General features: G+C 38.3%; 1 protein-coding gene across 1 annotated transcript; it reads right to left on the reverse strand.

Moving 5' to 3' along the window:
- Positions 1-5,492: 5,492 nt before the first annotated feature.
- Positions 5,493-21,978, reverse strand: LOC142172493 (uncharacterized). The gene is made up of 4 exons (XM_075236122.1): positions 21,771-21,978; positions 6,423-6,860; positions 6,215-6,306; positions 5,493-5,876 (listed from the first exon to the last, which is right to left on the reverse strand). The coding sequence occupies exons 1-4, from the start codon at positions 21,976-21,978 to the stop codon at positions 5,493-5,495; spliced, it is 1,122 nt and encodes a 373-aa protein (XP_075092223.1).
- Between the last annotated feature and the right edge of the window lie 383 nt (positions 21,979-22,361).

The raw sequence follows: 22,361 nt of genomic DNA on the forward strand, positions 1-22,361 counted from the left end.
TCTCCCAAGCTTGGTCCTTCGTGCGGGTACCTCACACTTAGTTCCAACCATTTGGTTGTTGTTGCATCTTTCGAATACCTTTGCTTTCCATGCTCCTAGAAAATAAAAAATTGACAATAAAAAATTGACACTACAAAAATAATTCAATTAAAAAAAATAAAAGAAAGCAATAAAGTTGGATTGCCTCCCAATAAGCGCTTGATTTAATGTTGCGGCACGACGCGAATCACTTTTTGCCTCCACCTTGAGCTTATAAATTGAACCCCCAATTTGGCATCAAGTTTTCGGCTATGATCTAGGGGTGGAGGAACAAATCTAATTGGCCCAAGCAACCATTGTACTATTCTATACTTCTTGGCTTTAAGATGAGGTATGTAGTTCTGTCTTTCTGGCAAGAAATATTCCAGACTGTAGGCACCTTGTTCCTCATTCCTCGACTCCTCAATCGGCTCGGATGACTCTATTTCCATATCATCATCCAAGCCCAATGTGGAAAAATGTTTGGAGTGAGGACCAATGCGCTCAAACACATGAACTTCAGGACTTTCAGCATCCTCAACATCAATGATACTAGAGTCAACAAAATTTGTATCCTCAATGTCCTTGGCTGACTCTAGTCCCACTTCTTCAATATTGATATCCTCAAATTGTAGTTGGCTAGGTTGTTGATGTTCTACTCTAGCCTCTCTAATTAACACCTCAAATTCATGCTCTTCTTGGCTACTATCCCCAATATTGGCTTGTTGAGCATTAACAGCTCCAACCACTTGACTCAATTGAGCCTCCAAGTTGCGAATAGTTGCCTCTTGCCTCTCTATCTACAGTTGTTTCTCATTATTTTGTTCCAGAAGGCACTTTAACATATCCTTGATCTCCTTCAGGTCTGCATCCCCAGGCTCTTTGTTCCTGCTAACTTCACAATAAAAGGTATAACCATCATAATAAGGGGTTGGAGGAAGATAAGAAATATAAGCTCAACCATAAAAGTGACCATTTTTACCACCACACACATCACACACATTCCACAAATAAGATTGAGTTGGTGCACATAACTCGCTCTTAGGAACGTTTTGAAAATTTTGCCATGGGTGGTTTCCTTCACAATATATATGGAGATTAATAGTAGAATTATCTACACCTAAATTCCCATAATTCCAAGATGTCATGTTTCTCAAATCAATAGCTATAAAAAAAATACAAAAACAAAATAAAAGTTCAAACTCGAAACCTAGCAATATATACAGTTACAACTATACCGTTAGTTCCCAGGAAACAGCGCCAAAATTTGATCACGCCCAACTCTAGTCCTAAAAAGGATAAGCGGTCGCTGCAAATATAATCCGGTCTAAAAGTCCAGAGTCGAATCCCACAGAGAACTAAGACTTAGCTATATCTGTTTAACATCACTAAAAAGACAAGTTTGAACAATTTTCTAAATTATAAATATTGATATTTATATTTCTAACTAATTAACTAGCAAATACTAGAAACGGTAAAATTATCAACTAACGAGACAAAGGGTTGGAGACTAAATTAAGGAGGTCTAGAGTTATGATTTCCCCAATTGTCGGAATCCTTCTAGCTATGTTCCCTACAATTTTTCCAATATATTCTCTACTGATCGTGGGCACTTTAGGTGTCGTAATTCTCTCTCGAGCAACTACAACAATTTACTAGACATATTATCTCAAACTACGCTAGTTAGCTTTATCTAACTGCTCATTATGACCACGTCAAGGCTTTGTTATTTCTAAACCTACCTTTAAACCTGCTGTATTGATTTCTCACATACGTTAGGAGTGACGTTGTTCAACAATCACCTAAATATGTATCCTTTCTCAAACAACACATAATAAATAGGCACAATCAATCGATGGTCATTCAATCAACAACAATAAAAACGTAGTTGAACAAATAGATAAATCCAACGGCTCAATTATATAAAAACATAACAAGAATTTATCCTACAAAAGATTCTATCAAAACCCTAGATAACAATTTAGCTATTCATAATAGTATGTAAAATTACAATACTAAAAATCATAACCAACAATAAAAAATAGGAAGAGGAAGGAAAAACTCGTTGAAGAATTCCCCGCCTTGCTCCTATTGTGTTCTTGACTCCTTAGGTCGAATTCTTGGTCTCCTTAGCCTCCTTAGGTCTAATTTTTATGTCAAAAGTGTGTCCCACCTCTTAAAAATACCGTTTTTCCATGTATATATACCAAGTAGGGTCGGGCCCAAACAATTATACCTTCTCCTACGCAAAAAAGGACAATATTTAACGTTTGGACTGCCGCGGCCGTGGTCAAACGCGGTATATGGCAGGTATACTGCCTCAGCCCGCCTCAGCTCCGCGGTCGTAGTTTCGACCGCGCTTTTCACCCTGTTCCATTTAGAATTTGGAAACACGTAAAACATGAAAGTTGTATCCCTTTGAGTTAGCTTTCCAACCATATATTGTGGAGCCCAAATGGAGTTCTGAGCAAAACGTTATGTGTATTTTACTAGACAGTACGCAATATGCCTACTCGAGTCTTCGTTTTGTTGCTTTATCATCCGTTGATCCCCGAATACGATCCCGGCTTAATTCCTTGGGCTTTTACTCAGACTTCAAAGCTCCAAATCACTTGAATTCATTCCATAACATCTATATAGCTCGGAATCACTCCTACAAGGCATAAAACACACCGTTAGTGCAAAACACTAGCGATTAAAGCGCAAACTCAACTAAAGTGCAGTAAATTAGAGTGTAATAATCGACTAAAATACGCAATTATAGTCTATCATCACTGAGCGAGGCATGAAATCACTTAAGAACTTCAAATTTTCCAATTTTCTCAAATACGGTCCGATTCAAATCATTTCAAGTCCGTTTCTTACCAAATTTCAAAAACTCATCTTAAATCACATATAAGACCTGTACCTGACTCCGAAACCAAAATACGGGCCCGATACCATCAAGTTTTAAACATATTTCATTTTCAAAAACTCATAAATGTTCCAGAAAATAATTTTCTTTAAAAATTCATTTCTCGGGCTTGAGACCTCGGAATTCGATTCCGGGCATACTCCCAAGTTCCATGTTTTCCTATGGACCCTTCGGGACCGTCAAATTAAGGGTCCGAGTTCGTTTACCCAAAATGTTGACCGAAGTCAACTTAAATTTATTTTAAAGTCAAAATTCATCATTTTTCACAGATTTTTACATAATGGCTTTCCGGCTACGCGCCCGGACTATGCACGCAAATCGAGGTAATACTGAAAGAGGTTTTTAAGACCTCAGAATGCAGAATTTATTTTTAAAACAATTGATGACCTTTTAAGTCATCATAGTAAGCATGTCGTTTGACACAACCTCGGGTGGCATCTCCTGGCTCTTGTTCGTGGAATTCGTCTTTTTTGTTACAACCGCTCTTGCCAGCAGCATCATGGATGACGTTGGCTTGGGTGTTAGCAGCATTAATTTCTTCGTTGTTCGCCATTCTCTTAGTTGCAACCTTTGCTCTGATACCACGTTGTCACGTCCTTAGTCATTAACTAAGTATACGTGTGGTACTTGACAACTCACTTACGATCTTGCACAACTTGCTCATGTTCTTGATATGCCAAGTCGGCCTTACTAGACTCAAGATCGATAAGAGAATGGTAGAAAGGACGCAAGAGAATTGTTAAGGGAAGTTTTGTGTTAGAGAGAACTTGAATTGTTTCCTTGGTGAATTACAAATAAATAGCCCTTTTTATATACTAGTCTCCTAGGAGCTAGTGTGTAAATATTAATTGTTACACAAGTCCTTAATATTTACAAGATAAGGGCTTTCTCTAGAATTCTTTACAAACCTAGAAAATTCTAAGAACTTTCCTAGCAAATCCATAAGGATCTAGGTTCTTCCTAAGGAAATGTTCATACTTCTCAAGAATCTTCTCACAAATACTAGCCTTCCTCTTATGTAAGCTTCCACGTGGCATTAATATATGCCAAATGACGCCTATATGGCATGATGACGTTGCGGGTCATCACAATTAAGTGTCTAAGACAATTGTCATTTTATCGAAAAGCTCTTCACACCGAGAAAAATAGTAATTTAAATTATTTTTCTAAATTGTAGGAATAGTCATTTAATTATTTTTTTAATATTTGAAAATAATCACTTAATTATTTTCCTAAAACTTAGGTGTTATAAAAGTTTACATTTAGTAGTCCTTATTTTCCTTTTCTTGGTTTAGGAGTCCTTAGTCTTCTCTTTTCTTTTCTTTTTTTTATAGTTTTAGGAGTACTTTTCAAGGTCTATGATTACTTATTTTAAATAATAAAATAGTTTTTCAATTATTTTTCTTATTCTTAAAATTTTAATATCAACTAATTTTTTGTTCAATCATACTTGAGAGTAGGAACAAATATCTAGCATTCACAAACTTAGTAATCTCAATCAATTCCAACTTTTTAAAAATTCAAGCATCAAGCTTAACTAATAAAATATTAAATTTTAATAGTGTAAAAGAAAAATAAGTGTTGGTAAGATTCAATAACTCTAATAGGTGTACTAATATAAAAATTTAAAGGTAATATGTCATTCCGAATTTTTTATTATACTGAACATAGAATTCTTATTGGATAAAAATTATAATTATAATTAAATATTTAAAACTTGGGATTAGCTAATATTGAGATTTGAATGAACAAAAAAAATTATTCTCTTAACATTAAGAACAAATAATTAAGTCCTAATGAATCAAAAAAGTCTGTGATTTAACTAAATTGTAGAAAATTCAAGTCATTCTTTTCGAAATTCATCATATAAATTAGTCACGGGTAATTGTTAAAAATGCAAACTGTTTTTGATCGAAATTTTTTTTTATTTAAACCAGCTTTTCAATTTACATCACCTGTACTTTGGTCTCTAGTATCAGGTCTCAGACTAAAACCAATAAACAAAAAAACCTATACAACCAAGGCTGCTTACTAAGATCCCATAACACTCATGGGTTTTTTTCCTATCCTATTTGCTATGAATTACAACTAGGATAACTATTTAGTGTACTCAATATTGGTGTCCATTTACATTTCTTCTGTCCTGTTATGTGCACCTGCATGTCAATGGCTTTTGCTCTATCTTTGACCTCTCTGCTCTGGTTTTGAAATCTTCTTTCATTTCACTCCATCCAGATGTGATATACTACTGTTGCAAACACCACTCCTAGCAAAGTTTTCCTTGGATTTCTACTGTTTACATTGGTAGTTAACCATTGCACCTTCGCTTCCCAGTTTTCAACTTTTCTCTAGTGTCTTAACCATTCTAGCATTCCTGTCCATAAGCTCTGTGACTATGGACACTCTAAATACAAGTGATCATGTGTCTCTTCTATGTCACCTCCACACAGTACACAAGATTGAATTTCCCATTTTGCTAATCTGTCAACTGTGACCAGCTTTTTTTGAATTGCCATCCATAAAATGAATTACTGCTTAGGTAGTATTCCAGTCAACATGACTAATGCTTTCCAGTGGACTTTGGGATAAATTGGGGTGCATGAAGATAATATTTCTGAATGTTGAATCTCCCATTCTGAACAAAGGATTCAATTGTTGGTATGTCATTAGCCCACCATTCTCTTGCTGTAAATAGTTTCCTTACTAGCCAACTAGCCTGCTTTGGGACCTCCATTGTATTGATGTCATTCTGCTTTATGTAATGGCAATGTATCCATCTAATCCAAAGCTTGTATTTCTTAGCCATTATAGCCCAGAGGAGTTTAGTCAAAGAAGCTTTGTACGATCTCTCGTAGTTGATAATGTTTAGACCCCCGGCAGCTTTTGGTTTACATAATGTTTCCCATGTTATAGGAGCTCTATGAGTATTCTCATGACTACCGGTCTACAAATAGTTCCTGTATATACCATTGACAAGTTTAATAACTTTCTTTGGAATGAGGAATACTTGAGCCCAGTAGGTCTGCATTTCAAACAGGACACTCTTAATGAGTTGTAGTCTTCCAGCATAGGACAAGAACTTTGATGTCCAACTTCTTATCCTTTCCACAATCTTCTCAACTAATGGCATGTACTGGTGAATAGTAATTTTCTTTAATGACAAAGTGACTCCCAAGTATTTGAATGGGATGCTGCCTGCTGATAGTTGAAGTTCTGCTAACATTCTGTCTTTGAATTCCATAGGCACCCTGTTATATATAATGATCTCTTTTCCAAGTTTACTTGTAGACCTGAGACCTTGGAGAAGTGATCAAAAACTCCCATCATTAACTTCATTGATACCTCATCTGCTCTACAACACATCAGTAAGTCATCTGCAAAGCAGATGTGTATGACTTGCAGTCTAGAACATTTAGGATGAAAGTTAAAGTCTGGGTTCAGGGTCAGTGTTTTCAAAGATCTGTTTAGGTACTCCATTGCTAGTACAAACAAGTATGGGGACATAGGGTCCCCTGACTTAGCCCTTTTCTTGATACAAATTTATCAGTTAGTCCACCATTCAGTAGTAGAGTATAGCTGACTGTAGATACACATTCCATGATTAGTGCTACCATTTTGTATGGTATCCCAAACTCTAGCCGTACTGCTTTCAAAAAACTCCATTCAACCGAATCATATGCTTTCCTGATGTCTACTTTGATCATACATCTAGGAGAGACTGCTTTTTGAGAGTACCCTTTAATCAATTCATGAGCCATTATGATATTGTCAAGAATATTTCTCTCTTCTTTGAAGGCAGACTGAGAAGGTCCAACAAATAGATCCATAATTAGTTTAAGCCTATTTGTCAGTATCTTAGCAATAATCTTGTACATTGTTGAGCAACAAGCAATAGGCCTAAATTCCTTCACATAGCTAGGATTTTCACCTTTAGAATCAATGTAACAGTTGTGCAGTTAATTTCTTTCAATAGTCTACCTGTTTGAAAGAATTGTTATACTGCTTCTATTACCTCCTTTCCAATGATTGGCCAGTATTCCTTAAAGAACTTAGAAGGATATTCATCCATACCTGGTGCCTTGTCATTAAATAGTAAGATGAAGCATTAGAGACAAAATATATTATGTGAGTTGTCATTAATTATTTTTTTTTTCTTTTTTGTATTCGTTTAAACAAATGACAACTTCCTATATTAAATTATTTATATACGAAGTTACTTATTGTAAAATATTAACTTAATGTGGGTATTTTAAAACTTAGCATTTGATAACGTGATTTACATGTTTTTCTTGTACATATATTTTATTGATTGATTCTAAGTATTGACCCTAAGCACACGTGCAACGCACGTACACTGAAACTAGTATATATAAAAATTATATAAATTTTATACATATTTTCAGCTATTATTTTTACAGTGGCTATACATCATTAATATATTATACTTTGCTTTAACTGGGTTAAAAAGGGGTTAGGGTTAATTCTCTACCCATAATACATGTTGGGAAAACATTGATGGAAAATGCATGTTGTCCATCACCCCCAATCCACGAGGTTCCGTCTGTATTGACTGTTTGATCCGTAAGCTGGATTAGTTGAGCTTCTGCCCATGTGCTCCACTCTTTTTGGTCATTTGTTTCTGGGGCATTTGCATCTATACCCGCTTTTTGGGTCACGTTTTAACTTGTGCCCGCTTTGCAAAAAAATTTTGCAAGCATACCTACTTTTTTGAATAACTTCAGCATACGGGGCTGAAATAGTTAAGGCAATCACGCAAAACTTCAGCATTCTAATAGACGGGCCTGAAGTAGCAAGTGTACTGAACCAAGTGTGATGAAGTTTTTGTTTGTAATTGCTGAACTTAAGCATAGTAGCTGAAGTTTTGTTCTCTATTTGCTGAAGTTTTTGTTCATAATTGCTATAAATAAGCTGAAATATTTTTGTCCTGGATTCATTAGTTTTGTCATTAAACTTTTTCAAAAACTTCAGCAGAAGATGCTGAAGTTATTTAGTTCATTTATAAATACTTCAGCACTAAATAAGCTGAATTTTTTTTGTCCTGGATAAGTTTTTTCAAAAACTTCAGCAGAAGATGCTGAAGTTATTTAGTTCATTTGTAAAAACTTTAGCACTAAATAAGCTGAAGTATTTTTATCCTGGATTCATTAGTTTTGTCATAAAGCTTTTTCAAAAACTTCAGCAGAAGATGCTGTAGCTATTAGTTCATTTGTAAAAACTTCACCACTATATAAGCTGAAGTTTTGAAAAAGCTTTCTAACATACCAGATAAATAATCAGATTGCCAACAGTATCTAAATCATAAATTTTGGAAACAATAAACATGAAAAGAACGTGAAAATATTCACAAATTATTGTCTACTAACTTACGTAATTATTTATAATTTATTTTTAAATAATCTGATAAGCATACTTGTCGCAACCCTTCTTTCCCTTTTGGCGGGGAAGTCCGGGTTTCGACATTCATGGGGGAACAACTAGTTTTCTTTTGGGAATTGGGTATTTGAAGAGTTGCCACCTAATAGATTATGGTGCGTTAGGGCACTTAGAGTGATTAACTCATATAACTAGTTTGCAGTACCAAAGATTAGGGTAAGGGCTCGAAATAACCTTGAGAGGAAGGTGTTAGGCACCCCTCGCGGTCCACAATGGTGGGTCCCGGCCGAACTTAAACTATATGAATTAGTCAATTAACAAGTAAGCAAGTATTTGCAAATAAAGTAGTTTTCCCCATCTAAATGTATATATAATCAAGGAAGTTCAGGTAATGAAAGTAAAGAGGTTTGGACAACATGCATATGTAAAGAAAAGGGATTTAGAGAATTTAAACACATGTGGGAATTGAGAAAGGGAAGTCCTAAGTTGATTAGCATACAGGATCATACCATGCAATGCCCGGTAATCACTCCTCAATGAGGGGCTACACGTGACATTAAAGCGCAGTCATCATATCATTTTACTACCCATTACCCTCCCCTTAGTGGTTATAAGCGAGTTTAATTAACGTACTCTAAGCGTGCTACTACCCGTCCCTTCCTTATGGTCCTGGAGGAATTTGGAACCTCTAAATCTGGACAGTTCTAGATAACCTAAAGTTTATAAAAGGAAAACATCTAGGCGACAGGCAAATAACATATAGGACAAGCAAATAAGGACAAACACTTAGAAGGCTCACATTTACCTCCGCATGTATATAGGCAAACAAACAGCACGTCTAAAACTGAAGTTTTGAAGAAAGTTCAAAGATTCTAAAAACATGGTATCTAGATGAATGCTACAGATTCAGGATATGCATACGGAAAGCGGTAGAATCCTAACCAGTTTGCCTACTGGTTTTATAGCCTGTTAAGCCTGGATAATTTCACGCATAAACAGAACTGGTTTCAAAGTTATTTAATTCCCTAAGGCTTACCTAAGTATGTATATGCAAGCACAATTCTGGGAAGACATTTTGAAGTCCTTTATCCTATAGACATGTTTTCTAGTGATATTAATTAATACAGTGTTGAGGACTATTAAAGAAACGAGTTGGATGATTAATTAAACAGATTCAGAACCTATAGGCATGAGTTCTAATAAAACTAATTTTAGATCCTATAGGCGTGATTTCTATTAAAGCGGATTTTAGATCCTATAGGCATGATCTCTAAAGAGACAGATTTGAATATATGCCATAATGAGAAATGAACCTTAGTTATTTTATTCCCTATAGGCATGATGTCTAATCATGTAAAGTAAAGCAGGCAGAACTTATTTGGACCAAAGCAAAACCATATAGGCATGTTATCTAACAAACACATTTCAACCAAAATGAACCTTATATGCATATTTTCTACCCAAATTTATCCATAGTATACAACTACCCTCCCTTTTCACTAGTCACCCCATAACAATTACATAAATAGAATAGACATTAAGGTATAGGGATCCTGAAGTAGGCCCAAAGTAAATCATGGTGTAACAGGGCTTCACTAGTCTCAAATGCCCAAGATTCATTGCCACATTTGTGTCCAGGTGTGTCAGAGTTTCCTAAGGACCTCGAGGATCCCAGGAAGTGCTCACATTCGGACTTTCACAAATAAAGACTGATTATGTGCAGTGTGGAAGAGACAGCCCTAATATGCCAGAATTTAGAGAGATCTCAGGGACCTCTAGGTAGTACACATACCAGAGGGGCAGGACTTAAAAACCTAAGAATAAGTGAAACTGTTGGACATGACTTGAAAGAGTTTTGGTAAACAGTATTGAGAGGATTCTTAGAAGTGAATAGATTTTCTGAAAACCAGTACTAAATTGGAGGTAAAAACACCTTGAGAAAAGTATGAAAAACACTTTTAAGTCATACACAAATCACAGAACAACCATTATTCAGAAACACTTGGCAAGCAGGTTCCACACAAGGAGATAGGGGTTGGGGACACATAGAATACACCTTAGTAGAGTACATAAACAACATGGTGCATAGAATTCTCAAGGGGTTCTACAGAACTAATAGGTTAGACATAATGTAGGTCATTGAAACATGAAGCAAAGATCACAGCAGAAAAATGTTGAGGGCATATAAACAACACAACTAGAGTTACCCTAGAGAGACTAGATAACTTAGCAGGAGTAAGGCAGAACAAGCAAGAACTTAAATGGACATGCTAGGCAAGTATTAACAAGTATATACATGCTAATCACACACTTACAAAATAAAGTTTAGGCATGCTAGATAAATAGTAGTCAGGTAAACAGGCTAATCACATATGGAATAAGACAGTGTAAGATATGTTAAACAAGATAGTAAACAGGCAAGTAAAGTGGAGACATGCTAATCATATATTGAACAAGGGGTATTAGGCATGCTAGATAAGCAGTAAATAGAAGCAAGAATGAACTCAGGTCTGATGAACTAGGCAATAAATAAACACATAGGTTTAAATTCTAAAATTTAATCAGAGGCATACCAGTTAGGGAAAGAGAAAACAAGATGTGAGACAAGTGTTGTGCAATTTCTAGCCTTGGATTACAGCCGGCTAGACTGGTGAAGATCACAAGTAGCAGGAAGAACAGAGAAATATTTTAGAGTGTAAGAGTAGTTGATGAACTAATGTTCCTGTTTAAGAAGTTAAAATAAAGAGTTTATATACTAGTTCAAGAGTGGAGCAACTAAGGTAAAGTAATCAATAATCAACAATTAAGGGATCTCAGAATCAATCACATAAAGGTTCAGCATAGTCTTCTCCTTTAATTAGCTAACAGTAATGACAGGAACTAATTAAGGCAAGAGGTTCAATTATACTGAGTAAAGAAGTAAGAATTAGAGGCCTTATTAAGAAAAGGAGTTCAAATTAAACCAAAATAAGGAACTTCAGAATAAAATAGCTAAGGGTTTAATTAAGGAAAGAATCAGTAAATATATAGCAGCCAAATAAGGCAAGAACAACTAGTTAAGGTCATAAACATGGAAATAACCAAGAATCATGCACACGAATTTTAACAGAGCAAATCACTCGACAATTCTGGAAAGAACATATCAATTCCCATAAACAAATAGGTTGAGTGAAACTTTTAGGAACACGGAGAAATTAGACGGAAAATAATTCGAAACCCTAATTTGAAAACACTTAAAGAAGAAAAGCTTGAAAGCATGTCATCACACAGAGATTCGAATAAACAGAAATCATAGAAATCAAAACCTAAAGTATTGTAGTGTTTAAAAAAACCGATTAGTAGTAGAAGAGTAAATGAACCCTAAAAGAATAGCCATGGAAGTTTGAAAATACTTCAGATACCTAGAGGTTCGACCAACAAACAACAAGAAAACAAACCCTAATATAACAAAATATTCAAAAATCGATTAACCAGTAAAGAAAATAAGGGAACTTTTAGGAAAAATCAGCAATGAACTCAGAATCGCTCCAGATCTGCAGAGATCTGAATCGATTCAAGTCCAAACTTTAGGTTTCTTGAAGAAAAGAGAAAGGGTAAAGAGAATCTGGCCTTTGCATCAAAGATTTAAGCCTTGAAACTTTGATGAAAAGCACTCACAAACCATAGACAGGCTTTTTGAAGAGTTATGAATGAGATATGGACCAGATCTCTTCGAGGTCCTTCCACAAAATCACACAATCGAGCAACTAGGGGAAATAGGAGGCAAGTAGAGGCTTCGTACAACCATGGGAAGCCATAGATCGAACATGGATTAAAGGGATTAGGGCTGGTTTTGGGTGGTAGCGGCTAGGGTTAGGTTTGGTTTCAGAGAGAATTGGAGAGGAGAGGGTTTCAGGGGCTGCGAGTGTAGGCAAATGGCTAGGGTTTGGGGGTCATTGTAATTAAAAAAGGAAAGGGGTGATGGTGGTCGTTGATCTCTGTGATCAACATCCAGGATTGAAAGGGTTTGGGACCGGGTTGGATGTTATGGTTTGGGCTGGGTGATTTTTGGGCTTGGTTCAATTGAATTGGGGTTGAAATTGGGCTAGGTAATTAGGCTAAATACGAAAATAAGTGGGCCATTTGTTAAATACCCATTTAATTGATAAAATAATTTTTAAAAAATAACTAATAGACTATAAAAATGATTTTTATGCTTGGAAATATTTTAAAATAATTACTTAATATTTTAAAAATATAAAAAGCTATTTTCTGGTAATATAATGTGATAGTCCATGCATAGGCTATATTTGCAAAGTAATTGCAATTGCATACTAAAAATACAAATGTGACTATTTGTGCAATAATTGAAACTTAGTATAAATGTAAATGATAAAATTAAGCCACAAAATTATTATAAAACTATTTATGATGCAATCAGTGATTATTTTATAAATAACATGCTGGGTAAATTAATAAAAATATTTTAAAAATACAAAAATTGTATGAAAAATACTAATTGATGCCAAGGCACAGTTTGAAAATATTATGGAAAAAATTGGGTATCAACAGCTGGCCCTCTTTACCCGGGAATGATGAAAGAGTTTTCGAGTAAAGAAATGATGGCCAATTTTGACCGGATGGGATGTTTTGAAAGATAGAGGTCAGACTCTGGTCTTTGAGCTGCCTACATATCCCTGGTTTTACAAGTATCAGGCCATGTGTAGTTCTAGATCCATCGACGGAATATACCGATGAAGTTATTACAAGAACGGACACAAGATTTTTGGATAGGTGGTTATGATGAATGGTCAAGTTTGAGACAGTTGAAGGAACTGGAGCGAGGTTGCTTACCGGTCACTTGCAGATGAAGAAATGCTACAAACATGTATTTGTGCGAAAATTTAAACATGATGTAGATTCCCTTTGGACAATGAAAGTTGTCTTCGGACGGTTAAGGATGACGTTCTCAGACCATGATGTCCTGGGCCATGAATTGGTTAGTGAGGGATTCATAGGCCATGAAATGATGCTCTCGGGCCATGAAGATGGTGCCTCCGAACCATGATGCCTTTGAATAATGATCATGTAAATCTAAGAGATCCTCAGGCCATGACATGTTGTCTTCCGGCTATGAGAATGATGCCTTTAGACTATGACGCCTTTGGATAGATTGGCGAGATTTCAGCCTGTAAGATGCAATAATATGATGTTGACAAGACAAGGCTTAGTCTTATGAAATGAAAGGCAGAGCTCAGCCCGATTGAAAAGCAAATAGATAGTACTGGAATAGAGCAATATTTATGCAAGAAGGGACAATGCTTAGTCTCATACAAATGTGGAGGTGAGAATTAGCCTCATGCAAATATGGAGGCAGAGATTAGCCTCATGCAGATATGGAGGCAGGGATTAGCCTCATGTAGATTGAAGGCAGGTATTAGCCTCATGTAGATTGAAGGCAGGTATTAGCCTCATGCAAATTATGGAGGTAAGGATTAGCCTCATGCAAATATGGAGGCAGGGATTAGCCTCATGCAGATATGGAGGCAGGGATTAGCCTCATGCATATATGGAGGCAGAGATTAGCCTCATGTATATATGCGGGATAGGGCTTAGTCCCATGCAAAGAACGAGTAGCAAATAAGAGTAGCATATTTCTTAGCTGGAGATATATTCGGTGTCTAGTAGCCTGATTGATAGTGGTCTTGTTGCATGTATATATGTTTGTGAATGCTATCGCTACGTCAGATGTGCCTGCGCTCAAAGAAAAATTGTAAGTTTTGTGAGGGGGGGTTGGTTTGTGCCTTTATTTGTTGGCCTTGCTATGCTCCATTCTAGAGGCCTCGTTTGAGTTCCCCTGGGTAACACCTGACTATTACGAAAATAGAATTTTCAAAAATATGTAATTATTGATAAAAATATAGTTGTTTTAGAAACATATTGAAATATCAAGTAATTTTAGATGAACTAGTGACTGTAACATATTTCAGAGATATTGCAGCTTTCTCATGTTTAGAATTTTGAGGGTTCTCCTCAAAATTCTGCCCCAGTTTCTGATCTTAGGGGAAATGGAAATTTTATTATGATATGACCGAACCCACAGGGCTGCCTACGTATCCCCTCTTAAATGAGAATCAGGTCAAGCGTAGTTCAATTACATCAGATGACGAAATGTAAGTAGTCTAAGCATAGTATCTCTTGACTGCATCTGAATTGACTGGTTTTGGCCAAATTTCTCCGTTCATTTCTGCAAGTATGAGTGCTCCTCTTGTTAGCACCCTATGAACCATGTAAGGACCTTTCCAGTTAGGAGAGAATTTCCCTTTGGCTTCATCTTGATGTGGGAAGATCTTCTTCAGCACCAGCTATCTCAGTGCAAATTGCCTTAGTTTGACCTTTTTGTTGAAAGTTCTGGATATTCTGTTCTGATAAAGCTAACCGTGACATACTACATTCATTCTTTTCCCATTTATAAGGGCCATTTGTTCATAGCGGCTCTTTATCCATTCTGCATCGCTGAGTTCGGCTTCATGTATGATCCTTAAAGAAGGGATCTCTACCTCGGCTGGGACGACAGCTTCGGTACCATAAACTAGCATGTAAGGAGTTGCCCTGGTTGATGTGTGAACTGTAGTGCAGTATCCCAACAAAGCAAAGGGTAGTTTCTCGTGCCATTGTTTGTGGTTTTCTACCATCTTCCTTAGTATCTTCTTGATATTTTTGTTGGCGGCTTCTACGGCTCCATTCATCTGAGGTCTATAGGCTGTGGAATTCTTGTGCTGGATTTTGAAAGTTTCACACATGGCTTTCATCATATCACTATTAAGATTGGCCACATTATCAGTGACAATATACTCAGGCAATCCAAATCGGCAAACAATACGATCTTTGACAAAATTTGTGATGACTTGGTTACAGCTTTGTAAGATGCAGGCTCTACCCATTTTGTGAAGTAATTAATGGCTACCAGAATAAAGTTGTACCCGTTTGAAGTAGTGGGCTCAATCGGACCGTTGACATCCATTCCTCGGGCGACGAATAGCCAAGGTAAGCTTGTTACATTGAGCTCATTCGGCGGCACTTTTATCATATCGGCATGCACTTGACATTGGTAGCATTTGCGGACATACTGGACGCAATCTGTCTCCATGGTCAGCCAAAAGTAACCGACCCTAAGTATCTTCTTGGCCAAAACAAAACCATTCATATGCGGGTTGCAGGTCCCAGCATGTATATCCTCAAGTAGTTTAGAAGCTTCTTTTGCATCGACACATCTTAGCAATCCCAAATCGGGAGTTCTTCTGTACAAATTTCCTCTGCTGTGGAAGAAGTGATTGGACAATCTTCGGAGTTTGCGTTTTTGAATATGGTTTGCATGCTCCGGATATTCTCCTTTCGACAAGTACTCCTTGATGTCATGGAACCAAGACTTTCCATCTATTTCCTCTTCAACATGGGCACAATACGCCGGCTGATTATAAATTCTCACTGAGATAGGATCAATAAAGTTCTTATCTAGATGTTGTATCATGGATGACAAAGTGGCCAATGCATCGGCAAACTCATTATGAATTCTGGGCACATGCTGGAAATCTATCTTCGTGAACCTCTTTCTCAATTCCTATACATGGTGCAGATATGGCAATATCTTAGAATTCTTGGTGGCCCACTCTCCTTGTACCTGGTGCACAAGCAAATCTGAATCACCGATTACCAGCAACTCCTGAATATTCATGTTGATTGCCATGTTGAGTCTTAGTATGCAAGCTTCATACTCTGCCATGTTGTTGGTGCATGGAAATATGAGTTTAGCAGATACCGGATAATGTTGTCCTGTTTCTGACACCAAAACCGCTCCAATGCCTATTCCTTTGAAATTTGCAGCTCCATCAAAAAACATCCTCCAACCGTCGTATGCTTTGGTAATGTCCTCTCCTACGAACAACACTTCTTCATCAGGAAAATACGTCTTTAGGGTTTTATATTCTCATCCCACCGAATTTTCAGCAAGGTGGTCTGCCAATGCTTGTCCTTTGACTGCTTTTTGTGTTACGTAGATGATATCGAACTCGCTTAACAGTATCTGCCATTTGGCTAACTTCCCAGTTGGCATGGGTTTCTGAAATATGTACTTCAAAGGGTCCATCCTGGATATGAGGTATGTGGTATAGACACAGAAGTAATGCCTCAACTTTTGGGTCGTCCAGGTCAAAGCACAGCAAGTGCGCTCCAGCATAGAGTACCGTGCTTCATAAGGTGTGAACTTCTTAGTCAAGTAGTATATGACTTGCTCCTTCCTCCCTGTCTCGCCATGTTGTACCAGAACATATCCAAAGGCTCCATCCAATACAAATAGATAGAGTAGCAAATGTTGTCTTGGTTCTGGCAGAACCATAACTGGTGGTGTGGACAGGTACTCCTTGATTTTGTCGAAAGCTTTCTAACAATCCTCGGTCCAGCTTGTTTCGGCATCCTTACTCAGCATCTTGAAGATGGGTTCACATATGACTGTGGACTGTGCTATGAAGTGACTGATATAGTTGAGACATCTTAGTAAGCTCACCACGTCCATTTTGCTCCTAGGTGGCGGTAACTCCTAAATGGCCTTAATTTTAGACGGGTCCAACTCGATTCCTTGGTGATTGAATCCCAGTAGCTTTCCTACGGTAACCCCGAATGCATACTTTGCAGGGTTCAGCTTCAAGTTGTATCTCCTTAACCTGTCGAAGAACTTTCTCAAGTTCGCTATGTGATCTGTGTCCCTCTTAGATTTGATAATGACGTCGTCCACATACACCTCTATTTCTTTATGTATCATATCATGGAAGATGATTGTCATGGCCCTCATGTAAGAAGCCCTAGCATTCTTTAGACCAAATGTCATCATTTTGTAACAGTATACCCCTTATGGTGTAATAAAAGTTGTTTTCTCTACGTCTTCTTCATCCATCCAGATTTGGTGATAACCCGTAAAGCAATCTACAAAGGATTGGAGTTCATGCTTGGCGTAATTGTCGATCAGGATGTGTATATTTGGCAGTTGAAAGTCGTCCTTGGGACTTGCTCTACTTAAGTCTCGATAGTCAATACGTACTCTAACTTTCCCATATTTCTTCGGAACTAGCATGATATTGGCTAACCAAGTTGGATACTCAACCACCCTGAGAACTTTGGCTTTTATCTACTTTGTAACCTCTTCCTTGATTTTTAGGCTCATATGTGGCTTGAATTTTCTGAGTTTCTGCTTCACTGGCGGACACATGGGACTGGTAAACAACTTGTGAGCCACTATGGATGTGCTCAACCCGGTTATGTCATCATATGACCATGCAAAAATGTCCTCATGCTCATTTAAGAAATGAATGTACTCCTCTTTCTTAGTTGGCGATAAGTGAATGCTGATGTGAGTCTCCTTGACGGTCTCGGCGTCCCCCAAATTTACTACTTTAGTTTCGTCCATGTTGGATTTAGGCTTATTCTCAAAGTTTTCAACTTCCCTGACAACTTCCTCAGGTATCTCATCTTCTTCATATCACTATCCTCATGTTGCGTTGCCTCATTACATGTCACAGTCACCGGTTCATCAGGAAAAGTGACAATAACATTGTAGAAATACAAATATGAAATATAATAATAAATAATAAAAAGCAATGCATTTGATTAAAACTTAAAACATCCAAACGAGTATGGCTCGATGAATCGAGCATTTATTTTGAAACAAGTGAATCTAAAAACAAAATTATTGAAAATCTTAGATGCCTAGAATGGCTATAGAAATAAATCTGCCAGGCTACCCAAGGACTCGGCAGGCCCGGGATGGTGTGGTGGTCCAGTTCCTGAGAACAACTCCCTTCTCCACAGTCTGAATAGTGAGGCCTTATTCCTCATCCTCCTCCTCCTCAATTATTGCACTGTAGTCCAAGTCTTCATCCTCCAAGAATAAATTCCTCGGCCCAGCTAATGCTTCTTTTTCTGCAGCTCCCCATATTGTATCAGCTTGGTAAAAAGCCTGATCCAGATGTGACACCGGTTGTTTGAGAGGGTAATACGGTCTGCGCCATGAAGGCGACCAATCATTATACTCTTGCCATGTATACTAGTATCCGAGCCCGAAGGTAGTACCATGACGCTTCAGCTATATTGGTTTAGTAATACTCTAGAGATTCTTTCCAAACCCTTTGTCGGGTTCATACCCAGACCATGCCAGTATACTTTCTATTTTGCTACTCCACCATTTGTCTTTCTCAACGGCATTGACACATTCGATATGATGATCGGTTTCCCCTCCTAGTCTTCTTCTGTTCCCGACAACCGGGATGGTTTGACTGGTGTAAATAGTGTTACTTCCGTCTCCGTGAATGATCACCTCTTGATGGTTCCATTCGAATTTCATGACTTGATGTAGTGTGGAGGACACAGCTCCAGTGGCATGTATCCATGTCATCCCAACAGAAAATTGTATGAGGCTGATATGTCAAGCACCTGAAATTCGACATCGAACCAAGTTGGCCCCTTCTACAGACAAAGACTAATCTCCCCAATCGTGGCACTTTGAGACCCATCGAAGGCCTTCACGTTCATTCTCTCTGCCCGTATTTCATAGAAACCTTTGACCAATCTTTTCAGAGTATCCAACGGACAAATGTTGAGGCTTGAACCCCCACCAATCAAGACCTTGGAAATGAATTTGTCTTCAAATTGCACTGTGATATGCAATGCTCGGTTGTGATTCAACCCCTCAGGCGGTAGCTCATCTTCATGGAAGATTATCTTATGACTTTCCAGCACCTGCCCTACCATATTGGCCATCTCTCCATAGGTGATATTGTTGGGTACATAAGCTTCACTCAACACCTTCATCAAAGCATTCTTGTGTGTCTTTGAATTTTGCAACAGTGATAGTATGGATATCTGAGCCGTGGTTTTGTTCAAATGATCAATGATGGAATATTACCTAGCTTGTACTTTCCTCGAAAGGTCATCTGGTCCCATTTCAATGACAGGATGCTTGGTAGAGGCATCCTTAATTGGTCCTCCCAAGTGTTCAGGTGTATAGATTCTCCCGGTCCTAGTCATTCCTTGTGCAACATCGGATTCCTCCATTTTTGACTTTCCTTTTTGCCTAGCTTCGGCAACGTAATCCTAGGATATTGCTTTTGAGTTGAAAGGAGGTGTGGTTGATACTGTCACCGTAAAAGGTGTGACCACTTCCACTTTAAATAGAAAAGGGGTGGCCGCAGGTGGAGCTACCTCTACCTCAAATGGAACAGATGCAGCTACCTCGATTTCGAGCGGTGACTAAGTCTGCACTACAATAGGAGTAAGTGTGACTGCAGGTTTAAAGTCATCGCCTTCTTGTGTACGGTTTATTTTGCATGTATAACCTTGTTGTCAATTAGTGTCTGAATTTTATTTTTTAACGTTCGACACTCGTCAAAGGTGTGTCATTTCATACCGGAATGGTATGCACAGGTTTTGTTTGGGTTGACCCATTGGGATGGATTCTCTAATGCCATAAAGGGAATAGGGATGACATAACCAGAGGCTTTCAACCTTTCATACAACTGGTTAATGGGCTCAGCAATAGCAGTGTATTGTCTGGGTGGTTTGCGGTTAAAGTTAGGTCATGGTCTCGGATAATTTTATCGAGTTGGAGGTGACTGGAAATGAGATGGTTGGGAATCATAGGTATGATAGGCAGTGGCTGGCTGGGAGTATCTGGGAGATGAGGGTTGGTATGTGGGTGGTGGTGCTTGGTATGTGGGTGGAGGTGTTTGATATATAAGTAGAGATTTCGGGCCTTGAGCCACCATTATTGCCCTAACATCTCTCTTCTTCGATATGTCGCCTGATTGTCATGCCTTATTTGTGGCCTGTAATGCCTCAAAGTTTGTTACCATCCCACTCTTGATGCCTTCTTTGATTCTTTCCCCAAGTTTAATGATATCAGAGAATTTATGGTTTTCAATAACCATCAACCTTTCATAATATTGTGGATCCTACTCTGACGAAGAACTTGTTCATTTATTCCTCATCCAAAGATGGCCTGGCTTTGGCTGCTTCCGACCTCCAACGAGTAGCATACTCGCGAAAAGTCTTAGTGGGCTTCTTCTTAAGGTTCTGAATGTAGAAAATATCTAGTGCATTTTCTGTGTTGAACCTGAATCGGTCCATGAAATCAGACGCTATACTCACCCAGTTGGACCATTTTTAGGATCCTGGCTGATGTACGAGGACAAAGCATCTCCCGTAAGACTCCTCATAAAAGCTTCATCCGGATCCTTTCATCCTTTCCGACCCCAACAAGTTTGTCATAATAGGTCCTCAGATGAACCTTGGGATCACCTGTACCGTCAAACATCTCGAAATTGTGAGGTTTGTAACCCTCTGGCAGTTCTACATCTGGCTGTATGCATAAGTCTTCATAGTTCAAACCTTCTATTCCTTTGCCACCTTCGACACCCTGAACTCGACTTGTCAACTTCTTGAGTTCTTCAGCCATGTTTTTGATGAGCAGGTCCTTCTCAGTGAATTCTGGTGTATAAGAAGTTGGTTGGATATAGTGAGGTACGGTTTCCACGTATATGGGGTTGTTTTGGTGAGTGCCAGATGCATGGGTGTAGTGGTGGTCATTAGTTTAGTTTTGAGGATCAGGAATGGGTTGTGGTGTGTTCTGGGGAGTGTGATAAGTGGCGGTCGGTGGGTATTGGATTGGTTGATGGTGGTGTTATGGAGGAGTTAGTACTGGTAAGGGATTAAAATTTTGAGGTGGGGTTGCATGTTGATGTGGTGCAAGAGGGTTTTGTGGATGCTGGTTTGGTGTGTTTGGGGACGGGGGGTGTTGGGTTCTTTATGTTTTTTTGGTTGATGTCGAGGACATTCAAGGTGAGTGATAGGTTTGCCAAGTTGCGGACCTGCTCAAGTTTTCCCTGTAGCTCCAGTATCTTTTGTTCTAACCTTAAAACTAAATCATTCGGTGCCGGAGTACTCCGACCATCTGAAGTTTCTGCATTTTCCGCATTTTCCTTTTGAATACCACATAAGTCATCCATTTTAGCCTTCCATTTGCTCTTTGTATTGCTTGGAGGAAGGCCTCTAGATCTGGTGTGATACGCTGATGATGCCAATATGAGTGAACCAACCTTAGGGGATGTGAATAAAGAATAAAAGGAAAACAAAAAGGTAAACAAGTTAGTAAGGATTCTGAAATAATAGCAGTATTTAAACGCATATTGCGGGAATATAAATTCGCGTCCTAATTTGGGAGCCTCGTTGTGCCCAAGGTAGGCCTAGCGACAAATAGATTTGGAGAAGTTTAGATGCCACTAAATACCTCATTTCATAATATAAAAATAGTAAATGCCAAAATGACACTAAGATAATAGAGAAGTAAGTCACTATTGGCACTTGGCCTTATTAGATTTAGGAAAGCAAATAAATCTAGCCTACTTGGTTCCAGAAGGACCTTCCCCAGATTCGAGCTTCCTGACTCCATCATACAGGTTTCCCAGCTCGCGTAGACCCAGCAGTAGGTAGGCTCTAGCCAAATGTCCTCCTTCGCTTCCTTCAGCATTCAGGCAATCCTCAATCCTCTTTATGATTTTACCCTCCAGATACTCCAACCTTCTATTGGAACTGACACCCATTTCTTTCCATTTGTCGATCAGCCTCATATTTGTCTCTTGTATTTCTCGGTGCTCATTCTCAGAGTCGTGGACCCTCTTGCGCAGTCTTTTGTATTTGACTTGAGCCTCAGCTTCTTCGTCTATGATCCTATTCCCTCGACTGGCTCATGGCCCCACCATTCCCTTTAGATTGTCTTCTAACCATAATGTACTTGTCTGGCCCGATGATGTTCTTTTCCACAATGATCTTGCAGTACCACGTGTGTTGATCTTGGCACTTGTAAGGGACGTTGTTGTCCTAAAAGTATGCTCTGAAGTGACTCATCTTGGCAACCCTTAGTACAACCTGTTTCCTGCCCGCTTGGCTCATAACTCGGATAGGGACATAAGGGTATATTCCCCTCAACCCAATCAGCACCAAGTGTGGAGCG

Source organism: Nicotiana tabacum, chromosome 18, assembly GCF_000715075.1.
Source record: "Nicotiana tabacum cultivar K326 chromosome 18, ASM71507v2, whole genome shotgun sequence".
Classification (NCBI taxonomy): domain Eukaryota; kingdom Viridiplantae; phylum Streptophyta; class Magnoliopsida; order Solanales; family Solanaceae; genus Nicotiana; species Nicotiana tabacum.